This window comes from Clarias gariepinus, chromosome 26 (assembly GCF_024256425.1).
Source record: "Clarias gariepinus isolate MV-2021 ecotype Netherlands chromosome 26, CGAR_prim_01v2, whole genome shotgun sequence".
NCBI lineage: Eukaryota > Metazoa > Chordata > Actinopteri > Siluriformes > Clariidae > Clarias > Clarias gariepinus.
Genome location: NC_071125.1, coordinates 14,430,264 through 14,454,941, shown reverse-complemented (window position 1 = coordinate 14,454,941; position 24,678 = coordinate 14,430,264). Strand labels below are relative to the sequence as shown.

General features: G+C 38.5%; 1 protein-coding gene across 2 annotated transcripts in view; it reads right to left on the bottom strand.

The window, feature by feature from the left end:
• prkag2a (protein kinase, AMP-activated, gamma 2 non-catalytic subunit a) overlaps positions 1-24,678 on the bottom strand; it is a 124,402-nt gene that overhangs the window by 24,821 nt on the left and 74,903 nt on the right. For both annotated transcript variants that reach the window (XM_053487758.1, XM_053487759.1), the window contains 3 exons: positions 23,408-23,459; positions 12,282-12,391; positions 5,446-5,527 (listed from right to left, as the gene is read on the bottom strand). In XM_053487758.1, the coding sequence (XP_053343733.1) occupies positions 5,446-5,527; positions 12,282-12,391; positions 23,408-23,459 (244 nt within the window). The remainder of the gene's footprint in view (positions 1-5,445; positions 5,528-12,281; positions 12,392-23,407; positions 23,460-24,678) is intronic.

The window sequence follows — 24,678 nt, the reverse complement described above, 5'->3', positions numbered from 1 at the left end:
GAGAAGTGCAGAGTATTTTTATCTGTTCTCAACAGGCCAGAGTATGATCTGTATGTGTGTAAGAGTACGAGAGAAAGTGAGAGCGAGAGAAAAAGCTGCAGTGATTTCAGCTCCAGCCCTGCCATAAGGCAGTCCATAAAGCAGTGTACAATTATGGAGTCTCTCAAGCGTCACACAGAAATGCTGTAGTTCTGCTACGCCTTCGTGATTCAGCTGTCGGAGTTTTAGAAGTCCAGCGTTACTAAATGTGGTACAGCTATCACTACAAGATGTGGACAAACGGTCTTGCTTACTCCAGAGGCTTGTACATTGGCCACTATGCGTGATGATGCATTGCTTTGTGAGCTTCCCTTCTCACCCTGATGCAGCCATCACTCTCGAACAGGGGCTACCTGGACTCATCAGACCACATGACCTGTTTCCAACGCTCCAAAATAATATTGTTATGCTCCCTAGCATTCAAGCCGTTAGTCTCACTAACAAATTATTTTCTTATGGCACGCAGATGTTTAGTCCCAATAACGTGAGATCTTGATACTCTGTGCATGTTCAAGCACTCTTACTTTGACCAGCTATTTTCAATTTTAGTCTTAGTCCCAGGATAAATGTCCCCCAAAAGTCTGGACATTTTAGTCTAGTGTTAGTCAGAGGAACCGTAAGTATTTTCGTCTAGTTGTAGTCAATAAAAACGTAAGCTTTTTGCAATAAGGCTATTATTAATTAATCCTACAGTCAATTTAGTCTATCCAACACCCCTTTTAAAGGTTTTTCACAAAATAATAAACATTTTAAAATGTATCTTTTTATGTAATGTTTTCAGCTAATTATATTTATTTTAATATAAAACAGTCACACATACACGCTGCTTAAACTACATATAAAATGCGCAGAAAAAATATTGTTTTTACAATTTAATTTTTTTTAAACATTGTATTCACGTTTTGTTCGATATTCTTGTTTAGTAAAAGGCATTCAAGGAGGTTAAACCATCTAGGTGTAAGTATTTTCTGCTGTGTCACTGGCACATCCTGGGTGCGTGTTCCTGCCTGTGTTGCTACACATTAAGTTGCTAAGCTACTGATATTTACACAAATATGTCTTTTGTATTTGTATCGCGTGTAGCCATGACTTGGATAATGCTCTGTCTTTTAATGCAACCAAGTAGAAATGAACACTTATTTGTGCATTTGATGAAGCCTATAGCACCTCACCTCGTGTTTCTGTTACTGAGTGAGATAACCAGCTGCGGAAATCAGAATCAAAACAACCGGCTTTGAGCGTGCTCTCATAATAGTTTCCTTTTTTTTTTAAAACCATATAAAAAAGTCTGTCCTGCCTCCAGCACCCAAAACTTTAAACCCGCTGAGAAGATGTGTTTTATGTCTAAGGCCTTGTTCACACGGGCGTTAGTTTTTGAATAAACGAACGGGCTCTGAACGTCCTAGACTTTTATGTTGCGTTTTGTAGTGGCGCTTGATTGACTTCTACACCAGCGTTCGTTTGTCCAAATTGTAGTTTGTGTGTTAACCTTTGGGGGCAGTGTGTCGGGAATCGAATATGAAAGCCCGCCGTTACCGGGTTCACTCTCTGACTGCACAACGTCGGATTAAAGAAAGTTTTTTTTTTGTGGTTTATGAAGAAATGCAATAATTTCCGCGTAAGTTTTTCAACAATTTATTTTTTTTATTTTGCCCTTTTCCGCATTTCCCTATGTACAGCATGTAGGATCATGGGATATATCCAGTCCTTCAGAAGCGTAAAATGAATACAAAGAAAACGCACTAGAAGCGGTTTCCTTGCGTTCGTTGGGTTTTGAACGGCAAAAAAAAGCTGCATGCAACGTTTTTTTTTTTAATGCCGTATAAACGCGCAGCCGGACAAACGCATGACACCAAAGCCCGTGTGAACACACTCATTGACTCCTACGTGTAGAAAACACTCACGGCTTGATCCGCGCTCACCGGACGCTACGAACACCAGAAAAATGCTCGGTTTTAACGCCCGTGGGAACAAGGCCTAATACACAATTATACAACAGTCAGTTCAAAACCAGTAGTTTTATTATAGAGTGTTCAGTGTTTAACAGTAGTTACCAAAACATGTAAGTTTAGAGACATCAGTTTATTATATTTTATGAATAAAGACCAATATGTTCGTTTGGCTTTGAGAAGGTTATCTTGGTAATTATATACGTTTTACTTGAACTGGGTTCTTTTCAGAAGCATGCCACCTCAGGAGACCAAGAATGCAGGAGAATGTTCCGGAGTCTCCATCAGCACCACATCATCAGTCAGATAAACACCAGCCCAGAAGCAAGCTCAGGCCCACCTCCCAACCTTCAGAAAGTTGGGAATGGAGTAGCTGAATGGTGTTTAGGTAAATATCAAATGTTTTAATATAAGTATATATACTAAGCACTCCAGGAGTTGCAAACTTTGGACAAACTTGTTGGACATCCACCACAAGAGAAGACTGATGTGATGTAGTCAGAGAGAACTTTTCCTGGCATTGGCCCATTCTTGTTGCCTTTACATACAGCAAGCAAACAATTTTCCTTAAAATTTTTCATCTCCTTTTTGATTGATTCTTTTTACTAGAAGATTGTCGCACTGCTGTGGACTTTGTGTAACTCCTGTATAAATCATACTTTGAGTTGAGCAGTGTGACACTTAATATCCATGTCAGGTTTTATAACATTTTGTATCACTTAGTGTCGTGATTTGCCAGATGTTTCTGGTGTCCGTTTTATTGTGTGAATTGTAAATTTATTACACTGTATGCTGTTAACTGATGATTTTTGATATGTTCAATAAAACTATAATATTTCTAATTTGTTTTATGCATCTCATTTATATCTGACTTTAATCTCATGGTCTTATATTTGGCTCATTTGCTTCTCCTTTAAATGCAGTTCTGTTTCTCATGGACATCTCAGATTTCTCAAATTCCTCTCAAAAGTATGTCTCGCTTTGTGTCTCAGTTATGTCTCTTTGTTTTTTCTAAGTAGGGTTTAGAAGAAATTAAAAAAAAAAAATACACGTCTGATCTTGCGCCATTAAACTTTCACCTGTTTTTTTCCACTAAAAGCAGCCCTACATGGATGAAGATTCACTTCTAATGAAGAAGTGAAGACAGCATTGCAGTCATAGCTCAGCATTCAAGACATTTTTCAATGAATGAAGCTGAAAGCTTGTTGACACATGGACAAAAGGGAAATGCAAGGAGATTATGTTGAAAAAGGATGCATTTGTCTTTTCTAAAAGTTGATTAACCAGAGTACTAATTTTTGACTCAACCTAATGCATTTTGAAACCACGAAGAGCCAGTTGCAACATCCTGAGATCCTAATTCCTAAAGCCGGTAGGCTTTGGGGCTCTTAAATGTTATTAGGCACTTTCCAGAATAGGAGGAGGATGTGTATAAAATAAATACATATTAGTAAAAGTTTCTGCAATTTTAATGAAAAATGTGTCCAGCAATTTCATTTCTAGTACAGACTTATGAAACAGTGATGCTATTCTTGTTTAAATGTGTGTTGGCAGGGTCGTTGTGTACGCTGGATAGAGACAGAGAGAAAGATACGAACCAGCTGCCCTCATCATCCACATGGAACTCTTCTAGAGGCAATAACATTCTCATAGTAACGTTGTAAGATGTGCCAGCCCTCTACAGCTTTCTCACCAGGAGCCGGACAGCGAGAGCCCTGAACTTGCCACAGATGGCTGCAGTTAAAATAAATCCTGCGGTTTTTGTACAACATATATAGGATTTTGCTACATCCTGCGGTTTCATTAAAAATGTAATGCACTGGTTAGGCCTTAGGCTGGAGTTAAATCTCACTTTTCCAAGCTTCTGAGAACAAAGCGCAGGTTAAATCTGGCATATTCCTAGAAGTGCAGGTTCCCAGAGGTTTCTGCAAAATCCTCTTTAAAAAGCAGCTCGGATTTACGCCTGCAGCGTTCCCGTGCCGGTTCACAACATTGTCTGTGAGCGTTGTTGGTATAGCTGGGACTGAAATCTCAGCAAGAGGACAAGCATGGGTGCACAATGGGTATGCCAACTATCCCTGATTAGAATCTGCAAGTCAAAATAGGGAACTAAAAAAAAAAAAACCTGGATAAATTGCTAATGCTCTGAAAAATTTCTATTTTCTGATTTATCGGGTTATTAGTTTAATTAATTTTCAGAGTACACGCAATTAAACAAAACAAAATGGAAATAAGGCTGCCTGAGAGACATGTAGGGCAAAAAAAAATAGTTACATAGTTTGTTTTCTTTGGACAGGAATGCAAAAAAAAAAAAAAAAAAAACATGTAGTAAAAACATTACTTGGCCAAAAGTAAGTGGACAATTTCAAGCTATTATAAACCCGGAAGCGCACCATTATCTAGGATTGAACAAAAAGTCTCCACTAACATGTTTTGCCAAGATTTGTGTGAGAGGCCTCACCCTGACCACGAAAGGTAACTTTGCGCCAGACGTCCTCACCTACATCAGTGTCTAAGCTCTTGCATCCTTAACACAAATCCCTACTGCCATTCTTCAAAACTGAGAGGAAAGACTACTTACAGTACAAGAGTGAACAAAGGAAGTCCGGATCCATATTAGTGCGTTGTTAAAAAGGGTTTTTAATGGCCAGGTGTCCAAATACCTTTGGTTAAATATTGTGTAGTAACTAATTATGTCAACTATAGCGTGCAGAATAAATTTTTTAGTTTTTGTCAACTGATAGACATATGCACAACACTACGGACACTACATGGCTCTGCAGTCCTACAGCTTTCCGCTTTGTGCCCTTATACGTCAAGTTTGCGACCTTAAACTTACAAAATGAAAACAAAATGCTCCCTGTAACCCATAACGTACAAACGCACAACACACTTACTTCCCTTCCAGATATTTTAGGTTCAAATCCATTGACTGCAACCAAGAATACACTTGGAACCAGAACAGACCCAAGAGCACAAGAGAAGCAAGACCAGTTGTTTTTGAATATGGACCTGTGTGCAATTATTTCATCACAAAAGGATGCAATTTATTACAGGTAATATTCGCATAGTCAGGAATTGATGCAGAGTTGGTCAATAATTTAAGTTTTGTTTTTTTTTTCTTTAATAATCTTGAGTTAATGAATACTGGCAAGCGTTTAATTACTTGCCTGGATAAATATACTTAAGGACAAATTGGTCCATTTAATAGTTACACAATCGCAGTTTAAATGTAATTTATATATTTTTTAAATTTTATGTTATAATATAAATGCAATTCACAATCGCAATGTTTTTTGTTAGTTCTTACAGGAACATACCAACTTCAGTTTTAGTTTAAGGTCATCCTGATTTATTACACCCATTCTGCATTTTCGGATACACAATCCATGTGACTTTTATAAATCTGTGTAAAAAAAAAAAAAAAAAAGTTCATGGCAGACATTCGAGTACTCACCTACAAAACTTTGCTTTTTCGTCTCCCACAGTGGTGCAGCTCGGACTCCATTAGCCACCAAGGCAAAAAAGGCCTTCTTAACCTGGGACGACAAGGGAGGAATAAAATGGGTCATGGTACACTTGCAGAAATAAGGCCATCAAGCCTTCTTTTTCCGTAGGAAGCATTCATACTGTAGGATGTGTCCTAAATGGATATTATAGATAGAATGGAACGCTAGTCTAAAAGCTAATTAAAGGTACACTGGATTTATTGTACTAAATGTACAGAACATGCACATTTGACGGCACCACAGTAAGGACAAGGAAAGGACAGACTGGTACCTTTAACTCAAGAGTCTGCTGATGTAGCAGTGTTGTGCTGTGACAGGCAGAGAGCGCTGTATCCAGCTCAGACACTAAATCCTATCTGCTCTGGCTGATTATATGATCATTTCTTTATACCCACAGAAATATTAATATAAAGGAGCTTTAACACTGCTTTATAGTGGTGTCCTTTCGATGTCCTGTAGTTTAAATTAATTTGTAATATCAAGATCCCCCTTTAGAGACATTTCGGCTGAAGGAAAACAGAAACAGAACCCTCGTAAATCCTGGCTTTCAATCCAAACTGACGCAGAACAAATTTCACGCTCTATAAATAAATGCATTTAGTATTTTGGTGGCTTAATCCTCATTACACCTTCACTTACGATTAATGCAATGACCGCCATAAAAAAGAGAGAAAAAAAAGCCTATTAGTTTTAAAAGCTGGTCGAATCAGCACAAAGCAGTCGAACACAAACTGTTAATCATTGCAGTTCTGGGCTCTTCTATATAAATCACCAGAACATCTCTTCTCTCATGGGTTGCTGCTCCAGCGTAGTCAGAGACTATTAAACTTTAATCAAGCCACAGTGAGAGGACGTAATGAGACGAGCCCCTGGGCCACTTTCTCAGAGAAACAGAAACTCCTGGATGGAAGAGAGGGTGTGATCATCCTCTACGCCCCTACTGCCAGCTAGCACAGCACTGCGGTGACTCACGTATTCGCTGCGCTGCCGCACTTTATATATAAAAAAGAAAAAAAAACACTGCAGTGTTTTGTTGGGGCAAGACTGCACATCCATCACCAACATGGCAACGTGATGAGCTGTACATCTCTTTGTGGATTGAAGAGTCAAATTTTTTTAAAGAAATTAAAGCTCAGTTTTGGTTGACAAGCACCTTTTAAACTTCGTGCAAGAACTCATCGCTGCATCGATGACATGACCAGGAAGGAGCATGACGAATATCCCCAAGCAGGCTTATTAAACAGACTTGTTATAATTTCTTATGAATGAAGGCATAAAACCGACTGACATTTACAGAAGACTTCAAGCACAGTAAGGTGATGAGACTCTTATTCCCAGTCGAACGCCTGATCAACGGATAACTTGTAACCACCTTGCGGAAGAGACACGTCTCTCTGTGGGAACTGCACACAATCATTCACGAACACCGCTTGCACAATATATGGACCTGATTGTAGGGCTGCAACAACTAATCGATAAAATCGATAATTATCGATAATGAAATTCGTTGTCAACGAATGCCGTTGTCGATTAGTTGGGTTGCTCATGTCACTGAGGCGCGCGACCACAAGATGCACAAATACACACAGATACACAGCCGCTCGCGCAATGGAGGTTACAGGAGCGTCTGCAGGAATAAGCGTGGCCCCGAGTCCTCCAAGGTTTGATAGCAATTTACATTAAACGCCTCTAAGAAGACGATAACCTGCATGCTATGCAAGACCGAGCTTTCATGGCATGTCATGCACGAACACTTAAACTGAAAATGGTTGGTGTTACGGATGGCGAAACGTCAGCAGGGTCAGTAAAAACTGTATCTCCATCGTGTAAAAGTTATATAGTTTAAGTGCTTTCGTTTACACTGTTTGCTAACTTCGGGACAATCGCGCTAGATCTGTTCACGGGCTACTCGCTAGCATCACACCTCATAAGCAATAGTGATTAGTTAAATGGCGGTACTTTAGATTAGCTTAATTTACACGGTGCGAATAACAGTAGAATATTACATTTAGTGATTGTTGTGGTTTTCAGCGAATGCAAATAACAGTATATTTGTGACTATTAGCTTTTTGCATTTCTACAGTTTTTTTAAATAGTCCACTACAAAGTTAAAAAAAGTTTATCTTTATAAATAAATTATACCCTGATTTATGTTTTTTTTAGTAGTTATAAGCAAAATATCAATTTAAAGAAGCGGTTAGGTTTTATCAGATTAATCGATTAATCGAAAACATAATCGCCAAACTAATCGATTATCAAAATAATCGTTAGTTGCAACCCTACTTAATTGGAAGTCCTGACCTCGTTAGAAGTCATTTCCACATGTTTGGGCCATTAAAGGAGTTCCTAGGAGGCCAGTGTTTCAGAGGTGAAGCAGTCTGAAACCGATAATGGTCCGAAAAGTTTGTCATTAAATAAATCCTTACATTGGTTCAGTAGGTTACTCCCAAAAAAGAGAGTTACCCAAAATAACTAAGAAACAGACTTGCCATTTAGGAGCAAGAACAGAAAATACTTGCTTCATACATGTCTTCCTCAATCCCTGAGAGATGATGGGACCAGTCAAGCAGTGATAGAGGATTCAAGCACTAGTGAAAAGCTAGGATAAGTGCAATAGTGTAACAGGGTTTTTATTTAGAGATATAAAGGAACTGTTTTCTATTATTCTGCAAAAGTGTCCTTAAATAGTAACCTCAATAACAACAGTTTACTCATTTTTGTTTTTCTTCAGCAGCAAACTCTGAATTGTTTTCCAAGACCACCAAAGAAAATATAGCAAACATTTCCAAAATCGTCTTGCGTAGCTAAACACTGACTGTCCTTTTCAGAGCATGTGATAAAACCTGCAATGAGAAGTTTAATAGAAATCCCAGATCCAAATTTCAAACAGTTCACACATATTCAAGTTCTCAGCTTCCTAGCCAAGCTGCATACCCATTTAAACCCTGTGAAACAATTAACGCTGCAAATTGTACACGACTTCTAGAAAAAGGAAGAAGTGTAATATTCTGCGACCCTTTTTTTTCCTTCTTCTAAGAAATCCATGCTTCAGTGATGAAAAGTGCTAGCGGGAGAGCGAGGGGGTGCTGGCTCACTGCCCTGCTGCTCTTTCACTCTGACAGTAAAGGGCACTGGAGGCTTAAAAGGAGGGTCAAAGTCTTGCTTTTAAGGTTTAAACACAGGGGGAAAGCAAACATGAAAGTGTACGCCCTATCCCGGGTTGATGTCTGGATCTTTTCGATTAATTGTATTCTTTTGAAAAACCTCGACAGGACAAGTCTGATGATTAGTGAGTGGGCTGAGACATGCGTGTCTATTGCAGTCTTTATACACAGAGTCGGTGCTGAGGCAAGCCAGATTTCATTTGCATAACAAACATGGTAAAAAAAAATATTGCTGTGTCATGGCAAGTCATCATTCCTGTAGATTCATGAGGTACTGTTACAACATCAAAAAAACAAGGTAGATCCTTTTAACCCTTCTGTTATAGCACCAATAAATGTCTGTCAGTCCTGGAGCAGAGAGGTTTAAGAACCTTGCTTAAAGTTCTTTGGCAGTGGTGGGTCTTAAACCCCTGATCTTCTCATCTGTAAACCATTGGTCAACCATTTGAGCCACCACTGCCTATTATTAATGGGACTACAGCAATACCAGAATAATGCACAGAGCTGATGGAGCAAGCCCTAACCATCTCCCTGCTCTAAAAATCCACATCTGATAACCTTATGCCATCTTAAATAACACTTTCTCTCCTTGGTAACTGCTTCGAATTTGTTTGGAATTGTCTCTTAACCATCCATGTTGTTTCATCGCTAAAATGAGCTACAAAGCATCGAAAAAGTGAATCCCAAATCAGTTTCTAAACCCTTGATCAAGGGTACTTGGTGTGTGGAACAAGGTATTATACACCCTACATAGTACACAATTTACATGCAACCATTTGTGATTTAACCTCAGAAATTCAAAAATCTAGTTGGTATTCTAAAGCAAAATTGGATGAAATATAAAAAGGGGCGTCGTGCCTACAACCACATCAAAGCTGTGCTGATATTCAGTACAACAGCACTCTCTCTCTCTCTCTCTCAGTGATATAAGAGGAAAAACTGTTTCAATAGCCTTGTTAGCATACTTGGAAACAAATTCATCTAATTATACTTACTGTGCAAAACAACCACTGCTAAAATAAGGAAATACAAAACAAAAATGTTTAAACTGGATGTGCTGACACAACACTGATTGAAGTGACTAGAAATTCAAAACTGCTCAAACATGAAATAACGTGAACTAAGGCGAACCTTACCAGCTCGGCAAGGTAAGGAAATGTCTTCCATCAAGTCTTAATCAGTCCTGAATTGTTTTTTGTCTACCCCTCTAACCTATGAACAAGGGCACAGCATGGTGTGTGGAACAAGGGATTGTACTCCTCTACATAATACACTAGCGTACCTGTTTTACGCTACTTGGGATTCATCCTCAGTTGGTTAGTTAGTTAGATATTAATTAGAAAGAGTAAAATGTTCCCATTAGTTAATGTTACCTGGACATACTTTAATGAAGATTAATTCCATAGCATCGTCTCATGTGCCAAAAAAAAAAAAGCACTGAATGAGCTAACACTAATGCTAATGCTAGCAAACACTACCACATCCAGAAGGAATCCTATGTTTGTACACCATATGAGGTAATCATGTTTATGATGATACATTAAACATCTGCAAATTAATATCTCCTCATTACCATCTCCATTTTTCATATGCTTGTTTGTTTTCTTAAATAAGTTGCACAAACCACCACAACATACTGCATATGAAAATAATGAGCTGAACAGAAGCTATCAATTGCTAGGTTACTCTTATCTGTGTGATAAAGTATCAGGTAATCTGGAAGGGAATAAATTATCTGATAAGTTTTTTATTTAAGTAATCTGTCCATTATGAGGAAAAACACACAGTAACGTAATGTCGGTTAGCGGTACTTGTGCCGCTAACTGCTGTGACTGAAATCACGGTAGTAACGTGTCAATCGGTAAAAAGAACTATAGAGGAAGCATCAGATACTACACTGACAAGAACAGATACTGCACTTGTTAAATAAGAAAATGGAAAGTGGAACATCCGGTCCCGTAGGAGAAACCTGCTAAAAATATCCAACAAAAATACTCATAGAAACTAGCACCGTGTGAAAGATTCCTCTTCTTTTTTGTTAAATAGCAACGCAAGTTAATTCTTATGTATTCATTAGGTCATTTACAAACCTGCAATTTATCCGCACTAGTCCAAAAAAAAAAAAAAAAAAAAAAAAAACTGGACCAGTTTGTAAACTTGGCCCTTATTCCTACTTGGCTCGGTTTCACACAGAGAAATACCCAAGAGAACCAAAACTCACAGGGAACAAGAAATGTAAACACAGGAAGAAAATCTGTGTTGTGTACTGGTGAATACTCCTATGAAAGAAATTTGCTCCGCAACATGAAGAAAAATAGTACGTGAGAAGTGGCACTTACTTGTGATGGCGGTAATTATCTGGGCATCATCTCAAATTAAACTATCAAAGCAGAACGCAGAATAGTCTCTGAGAGCCGCTTAGCTTAAATAAGCAGAGCACTCTGAAATCAGACTACAAACTAGAAATTGGATCACGGTTCTACCAGTGTTATTGCTGTGTTGTCTGTGTTAGTGTGCTTTCACTCTAATAAATAAGAACTTTATTGTATTTAGCTCATGTTCTATAGAATTAGCAGATACTTAAGAAAAAATACCATTTTTCTAGTAATTAATGATGCAATAATTTTATTAATATAAACTTTATATTTATGTCGCCGTAGTCCTCGTCTTGCTCATCAGGAACAGTCTTATTGTTCTAAATGTAGAATATTCACGTGTAAAAATGTTTGTATTATTTTACAAGATGTATAGATAAAATACTATTGTGCTTTTTTTTTTTTTTTTTACAGATTGCTACTCTAATATATCGATGGCATAAGGATGGCATATACAATCCTTTTTTAAACTCTTTTTTTGTGTGCAATGACTGATGGGAAATTTTTCACTTCCGGCAAAGTGATGACTCTTTGTTCCCTTAAAACTGAGCAGTTTCGCTCCCTGCAGTTTAAAATCGCATTTATCAAGGCTAAACATCCTTGTCAATCGGTGTGGTATACTTTGCAGGAAACTTTAAGGCGATGTTAGCGCACCCTTAATCTTAATTTTCTTAATGTTTCAGCTTAACTCCGAAAATCGCCATCAGCCATCTTTAAGCTTTAATTACCAGTCAGATTTATTGCTGCTACTTTGCTTTTTTGTTCATTTTTGTTTCCTCAGGAAAGTTCATTAAACAAAATTTTTTAAATGACATTCATCGTTATTATCTTGGTATTTATTACATGCACAAAACAACTTTAAAATTTAAAAGCTAATTGGTAAATAAGAGCTAATGCGTAATTGCGCCATTTGTGATGATAATCCATTATCTTTCAATAATCGATAGATTAATCAATTATCAAAATAGTCATTAGTTACAAACGTATGTATTATAAATGCAAATTGCCTGTTTTATATAAAATCCGAGCCAACAAAAAGCCCAAGCAGCACTCTTCACCTATTTATGTATTCTTTCGTCACCATCAAAGACGTTTAGACGTGAACTTTGTAATAGTTTCCGCTGTTGCTCGAAGTCCCAGTCGTACGCATTTGTTTGAGGAAAGAATAAACAAAAGGTTTCTGATTGACAGAATCCAAGGTCATTACTAAAGCAGGTATTGTGTGTGCAGTAAAATAGCACTTACTTGTAGCGTCGTGTCGAACACCACCAGCTTGGAACTAGTCGGGACGATGTCATAGCACTTGTGGGACTTCATAAAGCGCATGTAAATATCACTGTCAGACTCTTCGACAACTGCAACGGAAAAGAGACAAAAGCTGCATTGAGTCTTGCGTACAAAGAGGCAAAGGATCTGAACATTCACCTCCATAAACAGCGAATAAATCAAGCAACGTTTACAAAGCTTCCAAGCAATAAGGTTCACCTGAAGCACAGGTTAAACTCTCTCCAAGGATAGTTTTTTTGGGGGAAGTGAAGAGTACTGTAAGCAGACCTAAGATGAGTTTATGGTACGGTTAATGGATTATGCAAATGCTCAATGAGTTCTTTTTAAACTAATCGTTACCGAGATGAAAAGAAAAAGAAAACAGCCATTCGATTAAACATTAAAGTACTTATTAGAGTGAACATTTATCAAAACAACTTGAAAAAGAACACTCTACACAGTCACACAGTCTGAGCAGAAAAGCTGCATCTCAGCCCATCTGTATCGGCCGTCCTACTCCATCCACACATTCCGATTTCAGTCGCCCTTGGCAGTTTCTACAGTACCATTCACACAAGATTGGACCGGTTTCCAAGGACGAATCTTTTGCTGGAAGGGGCATTTTTTAAGGGGCTATTGAGGCATTTTCCTTCTTAGGCCAAATGTAAAAAAAAAAAAGAAAAGAAAGAAAGAAAACCCAGGCCCCTTCATGGCGCCACTCGCTTTCTCGAGTTGTGCCATGCCATGATCTTTATCTTCTGCCATGCTGCCAGTTCCTGTCCGTCAGGAGGATCTGCTTAGCCTCATTGACCAAAAAAATATTTTAAAAAAGAGGTGGGAAAGCTTCAACTTGGCAGCCTGTGAAATTTGCAAAAGTTTGTTCTCGCTCTTAAATGACGATGCATGAGTTTCAGCAAGATACACAGACTGAGAGCCTGGGGGAAGAACAGATTACACCTTCATGTTTTTCAGTTTTTCCATTCACAGTTACCTTGCAGACAATGTTTGAACTTCCTTCATTAAATAATATTAAAGGAAAAAAAAGGTTTTCTAAAGAACTTACAAAAGAAATCTTTTTATTTGTGCCATGACTATTTAAGCATAAGCCATTGCAAATCCCCTTACTGCACTACACAAAGCGAGAACGTTGTTTAACTGTTGAAACTACAGTTTCTAGACATATCAATTAGCTCAAACAGATGGTAGCCAATGTTTACAGGATGTGAAATTGGTGAATAAGCCAAGCAAAACAGTACCGTGCAACATAAAAAGTGTGTTGACACTAACCCCGGATTTCCACTGGGAACAAATCTATAACGTCACAGTTTTCTGTTGTCCTTTGCTTGTCTTTATGCCCCACCATGAAACGCTTCGGTTTCAAAGAGGTTTGACTTTCATAAGCAAAGTGCTACCTGATTGGCAGATTTCAGAAGTGTCCAGGATGCAGATCCTGTCAAAAATAGTCTACCTATAGCGAAGACGGCACAACTGGTGGATTTACAAACACTGACTAGAGGGTTAACGGCAAAGCATGACAAAGCCGCTCATGTTGAAAATAGGGGGTAAAGCTACAGTAGCACACCTAATTACCTCACATACAGTATAAATACTTGGTGAAGAATATAGAATACGCTAACTACTACCAGACATGGGGGTGAGCGGAGTAAAATGTTGCTCCAAAGTAAAATTTTAAAAAACTATTTTTACATTTAAAACAGAGATGAACCGGTCGATCGGCCTCAGATATACTGTAACTGATTTTTATGTACCGAGATGTTCAGAGCGCAGAAGCTTCCGAGCAGAACAGAAACGCATTTTTGTGGCCCAATACTCATTTCTTTATATTAACTTGAATTTAAGTTCATAGATTAAGTGAAAGAAATGGGAACAAATGTTTTACTGCAACTGGCTTAAAGTGCTTAAAGATGCTATTTAGAAATTGGTTGTTTATGTAACAATCTCAACAGCATCCTCATTTCCCCTCTCGTCTGTTCCAACCACTCAGCATCCAGAATAACCAGTATACTTATCACTGGCCTGACTATCTGAACCTGTTTCTTACTGGTTGACACCAGGTACAGAGACTGGAGTGGAAATGAGAGGCAAAAAATGTCTAGAAGGTGTAGAGAACTATTCCACATGACTACATTAAGAATACAGAAAAGTCTTTGAAAGCAAAATTAAAAAAGAAAAAAATGAAGAGTGGAACAATACTATGAGTATCATAAGAAATGTTGGACTATCTAATGGTATTGGTCACTCAGCATGTGGAGAATAACTTATTTTCTCCCCTTTCTCATAAAAAAAAAAGAACCTGAACATCTAAGCATATTGAAATTTTGTCGAGCAGATAATCAATTGCCCTAAACTTTATGAACTTGGTGGATCTGGAGCTAAAACATACAGCTCATCACACAAAGCAGGGCAAAGCATGGTGGTGTGTGTGGGCTGAATCTCTTCTCCTGGGAGATAGATACTCAAGCTACTGGGAATCATGGAAAGATCTAAATACCAATCTATTTTGGCACGAAATCTACAGGCCTGTTATTTTGGCACAAAAATGTAGCCCGAATCAGGAAGATCAAAGTTTGGAATGTTCCAGTCTGAGCCCGAAGCTAAATCCTGTCAAAAAGCTGTGGAATGAAGAGTGGAAGAGGGCTGTGCATGAGAGACCTCTCTCTATTGGATGGAGATTCCTTACTTTTAGATAAACAATTGGAGTAAAATTGCCAAATCGATACTTGTCACCTTGGTAGATTATGACTAAAATAGACGAGTGCTGGATTACAAGCGAAAGTTCTTTAACAGAGTAGCAATAAGGAGGTGTGCAAAGAGATTTGTTTTAGTCTTTCATTCTACTAAAACTTTTCTATGTACTTTTCACTCACATTTTGTTGGTTATCGGATCAAATTAAAAGGTAAGAAGTGATTTATCTTGCTGTTTTTTTTTTTTTTTTCCATTTGTAAAATTTAGCTCCATTAACACAGATATATTTCTTCATCAGCACCTTTCCCACTGACTCAAACCTGTTCAAGATTAGCTCATGGAAACAGCCAATTAACAGAGGCAGTTTCCAGCTGCTGCTCCTGGGTAAACACACTGGACAGGCATAATACAGTACAGCCTGACTGAACAAAGACTGTTTATTGTCTTTACCTTAATTAATTCTTTTAAAAAAAAAAAAAAAAGTCAATAAATGTCTCGAGAAAACATTTATAAGATTGATAAAGAACACTGATGTTTTCAAATTCTTTTAAACAGAACGCTGGTTCATGAGAACCTTCAAATGAGCTAGAATAATCGTCCAGTGGATTTACTGGCGAGGCATGACACTTTGGCACACAGCCACTGAGCTATTCAAAGCGAACCTGCAGAATGGTCATCTTTGTTGTTTGGTATACAGCTTTAAAAGGATACTGCAGGGAAGGGGGGTGGGGGGACTTTGTAACTGTCTGGCCATTACCACTTTGTGCCTACCTTTAACCACCCGTCCACCCACCTAACATCTGTGACAGAGCTTTTGTGGACAGAGTTCTGAATATAAAAGTTTCAAAAGTGTGCGTGCCTTTACACATTCACATAATGACGCCTTTGAGAAAGTCCATCCCTCTCAACACTACTGGCTAAAAGGATTTACATTTCGAAGGCTGTGCTTTTTGCAGGTTGCGGCTCATCTCCACCAATCCCTGGCAAACCTTTAAAGGTCCCAAACATGACTTTGTTAACACAGGTCTTAGGGATCCCCAAAGTGCATCTAAAACACCGCTCAGATAATGCAGGTTTTCATACCTTAAACTCCCTTTATTCCACTCCTCTTTTATACGAACTGTTTCAGTGTCTATGTAAATGAGATACTGCTGAGCCACGCCCCTCAAGAGAACAGCAGAGCTGAGCAACAAGCCAGGGGAGAGCATCATCGTTTGAGGTCACATTAGGGGGGTAAAAATCTAAACAGAAAAATTAATTAAATCCATGGATTTCGAGGTATGTTTAGAATCAATGTCCTGTTGTAGAAGATCCTCTTTTCAGCTACAGCTTTTTTACATATGTTGTGATGTTTGCTTCCAGAATTTGCTGGTATTTAGTGGAATCCATTCTTCCCCCCACTCGTGCAATGTTTCCTGTGCCACTGGCTGCAACACAACCCCAAAGCATGATAGATCCACCCCCATGCTTAATAGTTGGCAAGGTGTCATTTTCATGAAATGCTGCTCCTTTTTTCTCCAAACATGCCTTTGCTGATTGTGGCCAAAGAGTTCTATTTTAACTTCATTAGTTCACAGCACTCGTTTCCAAAAAGTATCAGGCTCCTGTAGGGTTGGGTACGGCACCAGTACCTATATAACCGGTATGTACCGGACCGAAACAGAACGCGAATTTTGGTGCATCATTTCGGTGCTACTTGAATGCCTGAACTGTCGACTGAAATATTTGTTCTCTGGATTTATATATTTTTGTAGATTAATAGTTTATTAGATTGAATAAAAAAATTAAAAGTGCAAATCATCAGGAAATGAGAGACCATCTGAGATGCGCGTGAATGCAGCAACTAACGATACACTCGCTCTGACAGCAGCAGACGGTCTACCGCTATCTTAGCTTGTTAAATTAAACTTTCGTTAAAATGCCTAAAACTAAACGGTCAAAAGTGTGGCCATATTTCACAAGAAAGGATTCTGTACACCGCAATGTTTTACAGCAGTTGCGTGTAAAGAGGGAAACGCGTCAAATCTAATAAAACATTTGAGGCACATGGAATAAACTTAAAAGCAGAGAGAGGCACTGTGTTTGACTGCCTGCGGAAAACAGCTGGAACTATTGGTGTGGGTGAACCCCAGCACCCAGTCATACCAACCGTAGCAAAAAGGTTATGATGACGACAGCAGCCTTTCCGCAGGTTAGTCGTAGGCTAATGTAATGTTAAGTACAAAATGCAAATCTTGCATTCATGCTAACAAAAGGTCAAACAATTACATTAGTATTGTTAAATTCTAATGTAACATGGATTCTGTTTATAATTATGTCTTTTCAGCTAGTACTCGTAGTACTACAAAGTGACCCCATTTACCATTGCAAAGAAGGCTATGCATGTCCTGTGCAGGGCATGCAGTGAGGCAGGAAATGCGTCGTATTTTGCCAGAAAAAGCAAATATGGTGAAATTTTTGCAAAAGAATTTTTTATTTTTTATTTTAAGTGGTTTAGTTATTGTAGTTGGGTTAGGTGGCTTATGTTTTGTTGTTGATTTTTTGTACTTACTTATATACATATATTCTTTAAACTTTTAATATATTGTTCAATTTTAAGCATTCCACCTTTCAATAAAAATGTATTCTTGAGTCATTCACCATCATTTTGTGGTTTTGTAAAGTATCAGTTCAGGCACCGTTTTGGCACTGGTACCGTTTTAAAAGTATCGATTTGGCACCAGTATCCAGGCTCCTGAAGCTGTTCTGTTGCATACTTCTGACGTTGGATTTTAAGATGGGAACGCAGGTGAGGTTTTCTTCTGCTGACTCTTCCATGAAGGTCTTGTGGAACAGTGCACCACCACTCCTGAGTCTGCTAAATCTTCCTGCAGGTTTTTTTGCAGTCAAATGGGGATTTTGATTTGTCTTTCTGACCAGCATACGAGCAGTTCTCTTTCAGAGTTTTCTTGGTCTTCCAGATCTCATCTTGACTTCCACAGTTCCCCTGAACTGCCATCTCTTAATTACATTTCTCACTATGGAAACTGCAAGCTGACAACGCTTTGCTATCTTCTCGTAGCCTTCTCTTGCATTGTGGGCATTAATTACTTTCATTTTCCGAGTATTACACAGCTGCTTAGAGAAACCCATGATTCTTGCGTGTCTGCAAGTCTGTGCACAAGGTTTGAAGAGTCAAAGTATTTCTAAAGCTTTGAAATTGGCGTCAGATCTAACGCGCTGATTAAGGTCTGAAACCTTGAAAAAAAAGGAACAAAAAAAAGGAGAACTCTTAGGGTGCCCAAACTTTTGCACAGTGCCAGAATAATATTTTTATTTTTGTTCAATTTATAGCATAAGAAGTAACTATACATCAATGTTTGCTGAAAATATTGTGCATTTGTTTTCCATTTTCAAGAAAGACTGTGTTAACATCTTTTAAATTAAAGAAATCACCAAAATCTTTTACTGTATTTATCAAGGGGTGTCTAAACTTTCGCAAAAAACACACAATACAACAATTACAGACGAAGGCTGCTATTAAAGCAAGATGTTTTCAGTAATGCCTCCGCTGTGCTACAGGCTGGTAATTCTTGCCTAGACCAAGTATTGAGTGCATATATTAACATGATTTTTCCCTTTTTAATTAATTTGGGGAAATACTTTTATTTTTTATTAAGATTTTTATTACCTGTAAGTCAAACATGAAATTACAACATAAAAGTGTAAAATATTTCACTTGACGTGTAATGAATCTAGGATATACTACTTTTTTTTTCATAAATACAGGGGAAAAAACTTTTTTTTTTTTTTTACAACATTTATTTTTTTGATGTATTGTGTAAATCTCTCTCAAAACATAATACAAAATAAAAAGACTGTTACTTTTGGCTTACTTGCTTGAATTTAAGATAATCTGCATAATAGACAACACATACTTTTGCTAGAAGTTTAACACTCAATAATGATCAAAATATGTTATAATTAGTAAACGGCAGGACCTCATCATGGTAATCATTTATACGGCTTCTCCTGAACGCCTAGAGACAGTTTATCTAAAGTGAGCTGTGTCTTTGTTCTTAGCGCACATTGCCTTTGTTGCCAAATCAGACGTTTCAGCATTTGACTTTGGTCTTTCTTCTCTTGACTAGTTGAGATTCATTAGAGAATGCTTAAGCCGCAGGAGATTTCTAATTAAACACAGTGACGATGTTTGCACTCGACATGGAGTTCACGAAGATTAAAGTATTGTCACACTTGACTTCGAGTGGCTCGTCTTCATTATTGCAGGTCTACAAATGCTACAAATTTTATTTTACTCTAATAAGTTGCTGCTGGCAATAAACACCTTGAGCCAAGTTATATATTAAAGATGTTATGTTAAACAGCATGATGGTCGCCACCCTGAGCGTGCAGAGCAAGCACGGTCATTAAAACGAATATCGTTTGTACTGTTTGTACCTCAACTTCAGAGTGGAAAGCAAGTGTACTTGTCTTAGTGCTCACTGAACTCAAGTGCTCTCACATGCACGCGAGAGCTTCTATGCATGCTCATTTCACTACCTCACATTTGCATAAACCTTTGTATGAGCTCAGTTCACAGCACCTTGCGAATGGTTAATGATCATACTCACTGATACGCTTCTATGGCCTCGGGTCAGCCATCTTTGCGCTCTCTATTTAAGTTACCGTAATACGTAGTATCTGGCTTTTCTTTTTTTTTTACCCCGTAACGACAAATAAATATGCACAGTATCGGACCATTACCATCAACAATTCCACTGAGTCTTTCAGGTGGTTTTTACACCTGAATATATAGTTTGGAAATTAACAAGGAGTGTGGTGGTGCATGATTTGGATTAAACAGTCCTGCAAAAAAACTCGCTTCAAATTCACCATATGATTATTCAGGAGAATGGGTATCAGGTTCTTCTTTGCCACATCATTTGCCATGATCATGGTCATTGAGTGGCTTCAACCAGCAGTTTTCCCATCACGTGTGATGTGGCAAGTGACTTAATTTGCAAAAGGGAAGAGCACACGACAGTACGGAGATGCACAGAAAAACACAGGCACCAACAAGAGGATGTTATAATTTTATTTGCTTTTTTAATAATAAATAAGTCAAAAGGAAGTACAGTTTTCATTCTCCTTCAACTTCTCCATTCCTCACCATTTCAGTTGGCTTTACATAGCGTTTGCATATTTTTGTCCTGCAGAACATTTGGGTTGCTTACATTGCAGTGTTACTAGAGCTGTGCAACTGAATCTATTACCCAATTTAACTGATCTTTACTGTTAACTTAATTAACCAAATCAATGTCAGTTTTTAAATCAGAATCGATGCATGTTTTTTTTATTATTATTATTATTTAGGTAAACTTTCGAATGCTATATGCAAGAAAACTGATTAATTCCTTTAAATATACAGCAGCGTTTGCAGAAAATACAAACCAGTTTTTTGTCTTTTGCAAATACTCGGGTTTTGTGAGAGTATCACCATAACTTTTTTTCAATGGGTTCGTGTGCTGTGGTGGAGCAAAAGATTATTGCTTTATAAGCGAGATGACATTTAAACAATTAACATCTACACATTAACTTTTTACACAGGATTTAAATGCTTCTTAGATACATTTAGGTGTTTTTAATACTTAAAAAACGTGAGAAATATCTGCTTGAGACGAATCAGGCAGTAAACATTGCTAGCTGTAATGCCTAAAAAAAAATACAAATAAATAAAAAATATGCAAGATTCACATCTTTAGGGAGAATGTTTCTATTAATATAAAGTGACATTTACTTTGGTTTATTTAATTAATACATAAAAATAATAATAAGCCTCATACTGTGTTTAGGAGCTTATGTGGCTTAAAAATACCTTAAACATGGTCTTAATTCTTCAATAATAGAAAGTCTTTCCCTGATTTTACACATATATGCTAGGAACAACCATATGGTTTATTGCAAATTAAACCTGAACACACATATACATGTACCTCAGCATGTGCTTCATGTTGCTAACTAGAACAGTTTTTAACCAGATAAGAACTTTATGCTTCTGAAACTAAAAAAAGGCTTTCTAAAATAGTTTTCTGCTGAATTAAGGAAGTAGTAGGACAAAAAAATGCTTTGTTGCATTTCAGAGAGGTCAAAAAAACAGGTGAGTTTAGCAAATAAAGTGATGTTATCCGTCCTGGGGACCATGAGCTAATGCTACTGTTTACTAAAAACAAATGGCAGTTAGAAAGTTCCCATTTTTTAATGACCTTTCACCTGGAACTATTTCAGTATTAAAAGTAGCCAGCAAAACAAACTTAAGAATTAACTGTTTACTGCAAAAAAAATTAAAGTTACCAAAAGAGTGTGAGTGTGTGTGTGTACATACACAGATCAGCCATAACATTATGACCACTGACAGGGGAAGTGAATAACATTAATTATCTTGTTACAATGGCGGCTGGAAGTGGGTGGAATATTAAGGCAGAAATTGAACATTTTGTCCCTGAAGCTGATGTGTTGGAAGCAGAAAAAGTAAAAGTAAGGATTTGTACGACTTTGACAAGAGCCAAATTGTGATGGCTGGACAAAAGGGTCAGAGCAGCTCAAAACCACGTCTTTTGGGATGTTCCTGGGCTGCAGGGGTCGGTCCACCAGAGATCCCAAGAAGGAAAACCAGTGAACCAATGATAGGGTCATGGGTGGCCAAGGCTCACTAATCCACATGGGAAGCGAAGGATGGCCCATGTAGTCTGACCCGATAGAAGAGCTACTGTAACTCAAATTGCTACTAAAAGGTAATGCTAATTGATAGAAATTAGTCAGTAAATGACATGTGTGGCAGTTTTTTGCATATGGGGCTGCATAGCTGCAGTTCAGTCTGGGTGCCCATGATTTACACTGAGCTACCCCTGGTTATGACCCATGTGTCCACTGCCAAAAGCACCTACAGTACAACAGGCATGAGATACATTCAGAATTGTATAAAAGAGCAGTGGAAGAAGGTGGCCTTCTGATGAATCACAATTTCTCTTACATTATGTGGATGGCTACATGTATATGTGTCACTAACCTGGGGAAGTAATGGTACCAGGATGCACTATAGGAAGAAAGCAAGCCCGTGGAGTCACAGTGAAGTTTTTTGCCAGCAAAATGTTCTCAATATTAGACTGGTGGTCATAATGTTATGACCCACATGAAAGCTTTGTGGCTTTGTGACAAATTCACCCTCACCATCGCTCCAACGTTTAAAGAAATGGTTAAGCAAAACAAATTTATCCAGAAAAGGATTTATTTTACAAAAACAATCCAATTATTCAAATATTCAGCTCATCGTTTAACTGTGAACTATATTTGTGCTAGATATCAAAGCCAGTCATTTCTTTTTATCCATAAAACAGAATTTAATTTAAATCTATATTCTTTGGCACAAGACCAAGATTGTGCTCCATGGATGCACAGAGACTGACATGATTAGGAAAAACTACTTTCTGCTTGCCTAACTAACACCTTTCTGGACCACTTGTATGAAGTGCACCAAAGGGGCAGCAGAGTTCACAAACCAGAAAATCATGTTAAATAACATGAGTGCCAAGCCGACACACCCACCCTTGGAGAAATTGGAGTCTGTGTGTGTACAGTATGTGTGTAAATATGTGTGTGGGGGGAGGGGGGGGTCCACTACTCCCAATGAACATGTCTGCTCATAAACACCCCCAGGGGGAGATTTTTTACAGGCCTCCTTTATACAAACACTGTCTGAGGAGTCATGTCAAAAATCTGGACAAGTCCTTGGTTGTATGCACTGCTGGTTTGGTAGGATCATTGAGCTGCGTAGGTGTATGTGCATGACTCAGATATTTGTTTAAGCAGAAATTTCGAGCAATGTTTTATACTTTATATAGCAAATAAGGGGGGGGGGGGAGAAAAAAACATGCACTACATTGATATTAAGGGTATCTTTAATGGGAATATGGGGGACTTCGCAAACTGGCAGTGACCTGAGTGAAAAGCAATAATCATCATAATAATAATCTTATAGACAGACATGATGTGATATATTTAACCATCACAAGACTTCTTGTTGTTGTCAGTGCATCACTGTTTAATTCATGCACAAGCCATCTAGCTCATTAAAGGGAACTGCACTTCAGCTGAGATGGATGACCACGGGGAAATCCGCATCGCAGGACTAATCTATTTGGTGCATATACTACACAATACTATATGGCACTATAAATACACATGCTACACTGCTTTGCACTGCTGTAAGGAGGTCATAGCAAAGCTTAGGCAGAAAGACAGAAATAGATGAGGACCCATGCAACATGGCACGCGCTGAGAACCCTGGAGCTCATTTCAGAAGAAGCACGGTTAAAGACAACAAGAACAACTAGATAAGGTTCAGATTTAAAGGGCTTACCTTCATCTTCGAGATCGAGTTTCTCCAGCATGCCTTCAGACAAACCGCGAACCTGTGGACGAGAAAACAAGCAGGACCGAGTGAAGAAACGGCTTCAGTGCACGCGCCGCGCCTGTCACTCGCCTCGTCACCGGCGAGAAACGAAAGCGCACAAATGAAACGAGCAAACAGACGGTTATTTGCGCATTTTTAATCACGCGATTGATTCGTTAAATCCCGTGTAAAGAGAGCGTTCGGCTTGTCCTAGACGAGACTCGCTGTGCTCGTGCACTCGTGCTGTCCGTGAGAATTATGATCACAGACTCCCCCTCTATCCGGGTAACGATGGACTATTCCAGGCTGCCGCAATGCTCGGAATGAACCATTACGCGTGTTCGCGGGGGGGATCCCGGTTTTCTCAGTTTCTCATACAGCAAGTGAGCTGTTACAACCTGAGTCGTCATAATGGACTGATATAAATCTGTCAGAAATACGTATTTTAGTTTAAAAGTTTCCAATGTCGCGTCCAGAAATACAGAAGTAAATGAAAATAGGTTTTAGTTATCATAAACTAACCAGTTATTTAAGCACGATAGTCCACTGCGTAGATATACGGTACACCGACCAGCCAGAACATTAAAACCACTGGTTTATAAATATTGTACACTTACTTACTCATTCATTGTATATACCCCATTATCCCTTATACAGGGTGCCCTGGAGACTATCCCAGGAGACGCTGTGCACAAGGCAGGGTGTCAAACCATTGCAGGTCAAACACACACACACACACATTCATTCATTCACACACTACATACAATTTGGGAACACCAATTAGTCTAATCTGCAAGTCTTTGGACTGTGGGAGGAAACCATAGCACCCGGCGGAAACATACCAAGCATGTCAGGACATGCAAACTTCATGCTCACAGCCCAGAGACGGGAATCGAACCCTCAACCCTGGAGGTGCAAGGCGACACTAAGCCACCATGCCACCTATGCACCTTACAGCATGTGAAATGATTTTTTCAAATATCGTCTTTATCAGAGCACAGGGTCAGCCTGAAAACAGCACTCCTGGGGCAGATGGGTTTAAGGGTCTTGCTCAACTTGGCAGTACTGGGTTTTGAACCCATGATCTGTAATCAAGAGCCTTAATTGTTTGAGCCAAACCTGCCCTTTATACTGTGTATATTCCCATTGTGTTGCCAAAACTGAAACAAAGCTCTATATGACTTCTGAAGATGTGCTGTGGTACTGCAGATCCTTTTGGTTGCAAGATAGGGCCTCCA